At 36.7% G+C, this 10,220-nt stretch overlaps 1 protein-coding gene across 1 annotated transcript in view; it reads left to right on the top strand.

Moving 5' to 3' along the window:
* The window catches only part of Necab1 (N-terminal EF-hand calcium binding protein 1), a 146,588-nt gene that overhangs the window by 131,215 nt on the left and 5,153 nt on the right, over window positions 1-10,220 (top strand). Inside the window, exons 10-12 of the mRNA XM_015485766.2 lie at window positions 1,106-1,218; window positions 4,981-5,058; window positions 6,337-6,428. Coding sequence (XP_015341252.1) covers window positions 1,106-1,218; window positions 4,981-5,058; window positions 6,337-6,428 — 283 coding nt within the window. The remainder of the gene's footprint in view (window positions 1-1,105; window positions 1,219-4,980; window positions 5,059-6,336; window positions 6,429-10,220) is intronic.

Below are 10,220 nucleotides of genomic sequence, written 5' to 3' on the forward strand. Positions count from 1 at the left end.
ATCTTGATCCATCACCCAGAACCCAACACCTACTTACCTGTCACAAAGTGGAAACATTTGTTGAAATGCACCACATGCCTAACATAGTGACTGCAGTAAAAATGGTGTTCAACAAATAGCTATTAACATGAAGTGATAAATTCACTGAAATGGGAGATAATAGGCCAGGGGTTTATGCTAGCTCTTATGCTAAATGGCTGATAATACCTTGAAAGTGATTTTCTTTATATTCAAGATTTGCATTGTTGTTTTTATTTTTTTTTACTTTTGTGATTGATGCCAATTCTTATACTTATTTGTACTTTCATATTTTTTTTCCAAACCTTGAAGAAAAAGAAAGGGCTAATGTTGAAATCTAAAATTTCATTAGAAGTACCCAGGCAGATCTTTAGGCAAATCTTCAAACTACAATTGCTGTAATGGTAATAGGATGTTATGGAAACAGGTGGCATCCAACCCAATGTGATCCATTAAACAGGGCCTCTATGTAATGTCATGGCATTTTGAACAGGACCTCTTGTAAGTGGGTTATATGTTTGAGAACCCTGTTAATAGTTGATGCACCATTGCAAATGCATCAGTAAACACTTGTTTTTGAAATTTGATTGTTGGTGATGATTGTTACAATATGTCTAATATCATAAAATCCAAGAAGCTGGAACTATGCAGCATACAATAGGATTTCTCTGTTTATTTACACAAGTGACTCTAGGCCAATGTTTACATCCTCGCTGCACATTAGAACTTAGATAACTTTTTAAAATATCAGTGCCTGGGTCCCATTCCAGAAATTCTGATATAAAAGTAATTTTAAAATCTTCCCAATGATCCTAATTGCATCACTGCTTTTAAAAGGAAAATGCATTATTTCTTTACCTTCTGTTACTAAAGGCAAGAAAAAAATCCCCCTATATTACAGCCTTGTTATAATTTTTTACTGCCATCCATTGTTCCCCTTACCTAAAACACTCATGGTCATGAGCTTCCTCAGTCACACTTTTGGATGATGGTTGTTGGCTTTGTGAGGAGGGTAGGATGGACATCAGGGGTCAGCTTGAATGAGGCTCTGACAGCCACCTCAGTAACCTCTCCCTTTCCTCACCAGCATATCATGCTCGTGCAGCGTCAGATGTCTGTGATAGAAGAGGATTTGGAAGAATTCCAGCTGGCTCTGAAACACTATGTGGAGAGTGCTTCCGCCCAGAGTGGCTGCTTGCGGTAAGTGCCCCTGCACAGGACCTTGACTGACCCTGCCCAGCCAGGTGAAAGCTTTTCCCACTTTAGATGAGGGTGCAGCCCAGAAGACAAGCATTTGAAAATCTTTATTTTAAATTATGCTGAGTCTCCAGCCCTCTGGGTAATGCCCTTTGCAGAGTTTAACTGGGTATTTTCTTTTTGATCATTGGACCCTGCTTTGATTTAATCATTAAGGGCATCAAGGGACATCAGATGGAGAACTATTTGAATGAGGAGTTTCAAATAGACTGAAATTCAGCCAACATTCATTTAACTTCACCTCTGTAGATGTGGTCTCAACTCGGAGGCATCAAGCCTTGAATGTAGCATGCCCTGTGGATTCATGACTATTTCCACCATCGTGAAATTGCAGGGGTCTCTGAGGCCATGCAAGAGGCTCAGGGAGAGGGAAGCAGACTGTGTGGGGGAGAAAGAGAGTAGATCTTGATTATTTCACAAAAGCAGCAGTGGCTTTTTCCTCTCTTCTTTCCACGGCCACTACTCAGCTCAGGCTTCTGTTATCTGAGGCTACTAAAATATACTATCACTCATCTTGAGTTTTTCTATTCCAATCAGCCCAATAAACAGCTACTAAAATAATTTCCCAGAAGCAGTTACAGTATTTCCTTAATCAGGAACCTGCAGTGACTCTCAAACGAATATTAGACTCTTATCAAATGCTGTTTGTCCGGACCTTATGTTTACCCCGTCCACAGACCCAGGAATCCATATCACTGCCATCAATTGTTCCCCTTACCTAAAACACTCTGTCTTACCTATACCTGTGTGGCTGACTATTGACTTTCCAGCATAATCTGTTCATTCTTACTGTGCCTTAGATCTGGTCACTCACCCTTCCAGAGTTGTGCACCCAGCTGCAGGTCTCTGTAGGCCTGTACTCTGTCTGCAGCTCAGAATACTGCCCCAACTCACCTGCATTTAGAAAACTTCCTCACCCAAATTTATCCCTACCTTGTGAGCCTGTTAAACCACATTTCATAATTCTCTTCAAATATTGCTTGGGGGAAGCTTTTCAGCAGATGTGTGTTTATGTGGGTGTGCATCTGAGTGTGTGTGCATATAAACACGTACTTTCTGTCTTTGGGTGCTTTTCTTTTCTTTCCGGTGATTAATTATATTTTATTCATACTACAGCAGAATACTTTCCCAGCTAAGAAATCTGGCTCTGGAATTAAACATAGGATTGCCCTAGTTTTGTGATTTGGGAAAATATCCTTCTTGGCTCTCAGCCTCAGTTTTCTCATGAAGAGCCCCATGAGATGGCTGTGAGCATGGAGAGAGATAGTCCATGTGCTCAGTTCCATGCCTCCCACCACTGAAGACATGGAACATGAGCAGGGTCACTGTACTGTTGTTTCTGTGCTGATCCCTCTGAGTATTTTCTCAGTGTCATTAACAGCTCCCATCACCCCAGCAGTCCTTTTATTACAAGACACAGGAAATTCTGAGCTTCCATTATTGTGTTATCCTACTTCACATCAGTCTCAGAATGTCACAAATGAAAAACCACAATTCTAGTCCTTTTAGTTAAGTAACTAGATATTTACCAATGTGGACATACATACAGTTTTTAAAATCAAATATTTGGAAAATGCAAAAGGAGGCCATGTATACTTTCCACCGTGTAAAGTGCAGAAAGCAGAATTCAGTAAACTCTCTTTTGGTTAGTAAGGATATGAAGAAGGTAAGTCCTTTTCAGTGTATCGCAGTCTCCAGGGATTGATGAGATGTTTTACAATTATAAAAAGGGCACAAGATTCATTTTTTAAGGTTCAAAAGTACTGTATTAATGTGTGTTGGGAACATGACCTGAAGTCACCAGAATGGCCCCAGGGAGAGGAAAACAGACTGTGGGAGTATGAGAGAGTAGATAGATTTCTGCTGCCTGCTGCAAACTCTGTCCTCTCAATAACCATGAAAAATTGCTCCATCAGCTCCTGCTGTGAAGGAGAGGGAAAGAGAGCATCCTTTTCCTGTAAGATAAATTGACTCAGCTTCTCCTTTTCCTTTGCAAAACTGGTTTGTTTCTTAATGGTTCTCCATTCACTTAATTGCTAGACAAAATGATTTCCATAGTCACTCTCAGCTAAAAAGTTCTAGAACTTGAATGTGTTCAAAATTTCATGTCATGAATGTGGATTATATTGTACCAACCAACCCTGAGACATCCTTAAGAACTAATGGGTGTGCATAAAACAATTAACCATTCATCAGTAGGTAGATAAAATAAACTGGTGACCTGAGCTTGATATGGAGAAGTGAGGAGAGTGTCCTATTGTCTTTTCTTCATTAGTTAGGCCCTGTGAATTTAGGTAGGGCACACACACAGATAGGAGGCAGGTGAGAGGAAGGGGAGGGTCCTTTAAGCCTCATAAAACCATTAGCACAGATGAGGAAACAGGTTGAGTAATGGGTTTGAGGTGACATAGCTAATCAGCAGTGAAGAGTGGTAGTTCCGTTGGGCCATTCTTTGAACCATTACCATATCACACTGTGATATCTTTAATCCTTCAAAAACTTCATTATGATAAAATTTTGTGAATTTCTTATAGTCTCATGGCTAGTCCAGAAAATGAAAGTTTCAGATAGTATGGTAAGTGGGTTTTTCAGTGTAATAAGTTAGTTTTCAGAGGCAACCGAAGATCCGAAATATGAGGCTGAGTATTTTAAACTTTATCCTAAAGCAAATAGACATGGATTAAAATGTGTGCATTATATAATTGTTAAGTAATGACTGGGAATTACAGACTCCTTTTTAAGATTCTGATGAAGTTATAGACTCCCTCCCCAAGACAAAAGCACATGTGTGCATTAATTTGCAGAAATTTTAAGAAATCCTCCCAGCAAAGAGCTCATTCATAAATTCTTGGGATGAGGAAGTCACAAATTTCATTTTTAATTCAATGCATATGACCCTTTAGTAAAGCTTTGATGAGAAAAATCTAAAGTAGCACTAATAACAATATTGGCTATATCATACCTTAATGAACCAAATTGATAAACAACTATGAAAAAAAAAAAAAAACATGTGTACAGGCAAAACTAAAGGGGAACAAGTGATAAAATTTCTGTGTGTGTTTACTGCCACCTGCTGGTCACACTTGGGTAAATCCTAAATCTACATTAACTGTTTTACTGGTAAATTCAAAATTCTTGTTTTCCAAACCCCTCATTTTGCTTTTCACAGATACTTCTGGAATACATGATGAAACATTAGGCTAAAAAAGCTGTACTGTAAGATTTTAAAGACATCTTATCTCCCACTCATGAGTTTATGAATGTGTCCCTTCTTTATTCTGTATTTTAATCTGTATCACTTCTCACCTAAGCTATTTCACTACCTGCATGACTTCTTCATTCATACCCCACAATGCCATCAGCAGGATCTTTTAAAACACAACTGCAACTGTGGCACTTTCCCTCTAATTCATTTAGTGGCTCCTCCTTGCTACAAGATTAAATCCACAGCCTGTCTTTTTGGTTAGACTCCTTTCTTCATGCCTCTAAAACATATTATAGATTTTGATCCACCTTCAAGATCATCAAAGATCTGGAAGGAACAAATTTATCTTCAATTTGAAAAAGCAATTATTGCCAGAATGTAGACTGTTATTTTCTGCAAGCACCTATACAAATGGACGATTGTTTCATAACACATCTAGAGATGATTAGAAAAATTAGTTTGATTCCAGCAACTAATATGCCTTTTCTTTTCCTCTTCAGTATTTCTATACAGAAGCTTTCAAATGAACCCCGCTATATGATTTATGAGTTTTGGGAGAACAGTAGCGTGTGGAATAGGTAAGTTCTAAGCAAGGCCAATTTGTTTTGTGAAGCCAGGGAGGTGGCTATATACATGATGAAATTTTGAGACTTGTAAGAAAAGCTCCGTTCTGTTTTTCTCACTTTAAAAAGTCTTGACCTTTACCCTGAATCCCACACTACAGGAGTTTATTTGGTGAACAGGAAAACACTTCCCTCTAAGTACAGATACTTCTGGTATTGACCTCCACTTTACCATCAGACAAAACAACAAAAAAACTTGATGCTTTCAGACAAGAATAATTTGATAGGCGCAGGGGTGTCTAAGGAAGGTGGGGATGATGATGACATTGGAGCTTCATAATTTCTTTGGTTATTACTTTATAATAAAACTACATTAAATGGCTAAGACCATCATAATTTTCCCAAATGTCTTTAAATACCACAAATAAAGGGGAAAAGTCAAGACACTGTTTGACAAAGATAAAAAACAAATTAATTTTTAATTGAAAATGATTACCGATAAATAATAAATGTATATTTGAAAAATGGAATAAAAGAAATTTTTTGCTATTCTGATATAAACAGTTCCAGATGGTTTTAAATGGTATAGAAGATACAGCTCTCCAATAAATCCATGTTGTAAGGGTATTAAATATAGTAGTGGAATTAATTAACACCTGGAAATTCAGTTGATACATATTTCACCTTGAAATTTTATTTTTGTGGATTCAAAAGAAAGCATTTTTAAGGACTAAAGTTAAATATCTCAGTGGCAGATCATTTGCCTAGCAAGTCCTGGGTTCCATCCCTAGCACTGCAGACAAAACAACAACAACAAAAAAAAACTCATGCTATAATGAAAGCAAAACTATACCGATAGTATTTTAGTGTTTCAATGTAGAAGGGAGTCAAAAGCAATTTATTCAATTCCATGATTCCAGGCCTACACTATGCAATAGATGGTTTTCATTTATTTCATTTTATTCTCAGTGGATGGAAAATTATCACCCCCTTTTCTTAGTTATCCTATTTTTTAAACACCAGTATGGCCAAAATACTTTCTTATGTTAAAAATTTTTGTAGAAATCATACTTCCCATTGTTTTATCTTCTTGATTTCTCATGACAATTATTAAATTACTATTGAGTCTTTATTAAGCATAAAAAACCATTTTAAAAAGTCTCTATCCAGATTACTTCCTTATCCACATCAATCAAAAGCTTACCATCTTGATTGAATTTGACCTCTGCTGTACTCTATTTAGGAAGGTTGTAAATAAAAATACAGAGCTTTAACCTGTAATCATTTATACAGCCACCTTCAGACGAATTATAGCAAGACATTCCAAAGAAGTAACGTGGATTTCTTGGAAACTCCGGAACTCACATCTACTATGCTAGTTCCTGGTAATTATACTGGATTCAAAATTCTTGTGTCCTTATGTATTGTCTTATGTTTTTCAAAATAGTATGTTCTTTCCCATTACACTTTGTCAATGGTATTCTCTTTATTGTTTCTTTATATATGTTATAATTGGGGATTGGGAGAGGGAAGAGGAGGTATTTGTTGCTTGCCTTTAGTTCTTAGTTGGCCCTATTTGTATTGCTGGCTATATTAAACCTATTATTAGTGGTTTGCTGGTTAACTGTTCATCTTGAAATACAAGTCAAAAAATCATGACATTCAAAAAAAATTATTCAAATGCTTTACCATACTATAATTATATTATTATAATTTTAAATACAATTAAAAATAAGTGACCATAGGCTAGATATTAGAAATATTTTTATTAGAATTACTTTAATTTTTGCAGTTGGGGGAAAGGAGAACTGGAGGAAAGAAAGAGGGAAGGTTTGAAATAAAATTGTCTAAAAAGTCTGGTCAAATTTTACTTAAGAACAAAAAATTCATTTGTTAATCTTACCCATCCATTCACAATTATCAAATATACACAAATTTGATATGCACTTTAGTACTGGGATTACTGGGGTGCCTAGTCTATTTACTAGCATGATTGAGCTCTAATTCTGAATGAGCACTGTGCTGGGAGCTAGAGAGAGTACCTATAAAGTGCTCTGTCCAGTCTGACAAGAATATCTGCAAAGAGAATTGTTTGCAGGACAAAACCTGGTTTGGGTCATAAAATAGAAGTTACCTTTAGAGGTAATAATGTGCTTTGTGAACTTGGAGACTGATTACTACCTATCTAACAGTTTGTAAGGAAGACAGAGTCTGAATTTTAGGCTGAGAATATGTTATGAAGTATCTGAACAGTAATTAGAACCATTGAAAATTTCTGAGACAGACAATAGTCCTAATTATCTGATGGGAACAAAGACAGACGGACATCATGGGGCAAAGAAAAATTAATCAGGTGGGGCAAAGAAAAATTAATCAGGTCGGGCAACGATCTGTCCCAGGAAAGAAGAGCACCCAAACTAGGTGCTACTGGAAAGTTTGGGACTTCACCTGCAGATAGTTTTTCACAAGTTACCCACAAGACTGAAGGTTGAAGCCTTAGCTTTAGCTTATTCCAGTTGTGGTGAGAAAGTATGTGACTAAAAACAAAATATCTAAGAGAAACCTGGGAAAATGCCTTTCTGTAAAAGGCTGGTAGAGAAAGAAAAACCTCTTTTATTCAGAAGACTGAGGAGCACCAATCAAAGGAGGAGAATAGATGGAGTAATAATAGATGTCAATAGGCTGGGTGCAGTGGTGCACACCTGTAATCCCATCTGCTCAGGAGATGAGGCAGGAGGATCTGGAGTTCAAAGCCAGCCTTAGCAATTTAGCAAGGCCCTAAGCAACTCAGTGAGACCCTGTCTCCAAATAGAATTTTTTTAAAAAAGGGGGGTGGGTGGGGATGTGGCTTAGAGGTTGAGTGCCCCTGGGTTCAATCCCCAGTACCAAAAAAAAAAAAAAGCTGTCAATAGAAGACTGAAATGCAAGTTTACGTGCTCCTTGGGAGCATGTAGAGTGATTAAGAAAACAGGGCTGAAGATGGAATTTGACAAGATCATGGTTTACAAGAGTAATTTTAATAGAGTGGCAAGAATGACAGATTTTGATGAATTGGGGAACAAATAAAAGTGAGGAAAGTATAATCTGGAATTAGAGCTGGGTGAGGATACAAGGAAATTAGGTGTGAGTGGCTGCACATTGGCTCTTACAGTTTGAGCCTGAGCTAGGAGTGCATTTACTCTGGTTCTTAAGCATGGGTCTATCTGGCTAGAAAATGGTAGGCTTGTAGAATTTTCCCTCACTTTAGAGCTGAAATTTAATCCTCCAATAAGAAAGTTATAAATATGGTTAAAGTGTCTGACATGGTTGAATGGACACTTTGACTCATGCAGTTTCTATTAAAGGGCACCACAACTTGAAGAAAGGTTGCAGGTGGGCAAAGCTGCAAATTATTAAGGAACAGATTTCAGTGACTGCCTTTAATTTATCAAAGAAAGCTTTAGCTTAGCTTTAGCTTATTCCAGCTTGAACAGTCTGTTCTAAGTGGGGATTTTCAAAGGCCTAGAACACAAATTAAATCTGTAAACATGACTGCTGCAGCCTTTGTAAAAGAATGCAGGAAAACTAGATCTATATCTTATTTATCTTCATATCACCTATTCTAGTACAGTATTAGTACTGTGTATAGCACAAAAACAAAGATGCTTCCTAAGTGAAGGAATGAATATGGACTTTTACATAATCATAAATGCACTGTTTTTTGGCAAAAAAATTTCCCAAAAGTTCTACATTTGTCATTTTTGTATCTGCCATTATATTCATTTTTCAGCTCTCTCAATCCTGAAACCACTGGTTCAGCAAAACAGAAAGAAGGGACAAAGATTGTTCTTAATGGTGTCCTAAGTCCTTCTAGATCAGAAAATACCTGAACACAAATCAAGTAGAAAAAGAGTATAGGAAGGGAGGCTATTGAGTTAACAGTTGAGGGGGATGCTATTTGCAATTATTGGAAATGCAGAGTAATCTGAATTTTTCTGGCCCAACTTCAATCACTTCATCATTACCTTGGATTAACTTTCTGTGTATTATTAGTCAGTGGTTCATAAATTCCATCCTCTTTCAATTTCCTAACTTAGAAAAACTGAGCACAAATAAAACTGGATCAATTCTTGTTCTCTGAACAAAATTCAGTAAAATTTGATGCCTTTTAATTGCTGCTGTATTTGCATTTATTTTCATATCCCGTCAATTTCAACAATGATAACTGGAATTTGATATAGATCAAAAATAAGTCAGGCTTTTCTAATACAATTTTTAAATCTAACTCAACAAGACTAACATTTAATGGGGCAGTCCACTCTATTTTCAAATTAAAGATTTTTGTTTTGTTTTGTTTTTTGGGCGGGTACCAGGGATTGAACTCAGGGGCACTTGACCACTGACCCACATCCCCAGCCCTATTTTGTATTTTATTTCTCTAAAGTCATCAGGGTCTCGCCGAGTTGTTTAGCATCTCGCTTTTGCTGAGGCTAGCTTTAAATTTGCAATCCCCCTGCCTCAGCCTACTGAGCCACTGGGATTATAGGAGGGCATCCCCGTGCCCAACTAAATTAAAGTTTTATGGCTACAACAGCAGGACACGTCCCTGAACAAAAATCTAGAATTCACACATAAACATTAGTTATGGGTTTCAATTGCCTTGATTTTTAATACTATTTTTAATAACCAGTTTTGTGCATTTTATGTGATGCATGGTTTTTAAGGTTAATAAAAACAAAATATATATTACCATCCACATATTTAGACTCAAAATTAAAATCCAAAAGAAAAAATTTACATTTAAAAACACAAGAGATTTTATTTTTAATTCAGAATTATGACTTTTAATAAGATAGCTTTTTAATTAGATTACTAGTTTACCTAAGATACATCTCAAGAAATAAGGCAACTAAACCAGACTGCATCCAGATATAAAAATGTAAATGAAAATATATGTATATGAACACTCAAATGCAAAATGCTGTCAAATGAATCAAACGGGAATACAGCAGTACAGGTACATTAGCTATCACAAACCACTCAGAAAAAAAGGGGGGGGGCTTGAAAACTCAGTCTGTGGGGCAGAATATTCCTTGACATAAGAAAAAGGTCTGTAGTTATGAGACAAGAGGATACATCATAAGAAAGCAAAATCCCATTGCCAGCAAATTACTTATGTAGCTTCAAAAGCACATTTC

This window comes from Marmota marmota, unplaced genomic scaffold (assembly GCF_001458135.2).
Source record: "Marmota marmota marmota unplaced genomic scaffold, marMar, whole genome shotgun sequence".
NCBI classification, from domain to species: domain Eukaryota; kingdom Metazoa; phylum Chordata; class Mammalia; order Rodentia; family Sciuridae; genus Marmota; species Marmota marmota.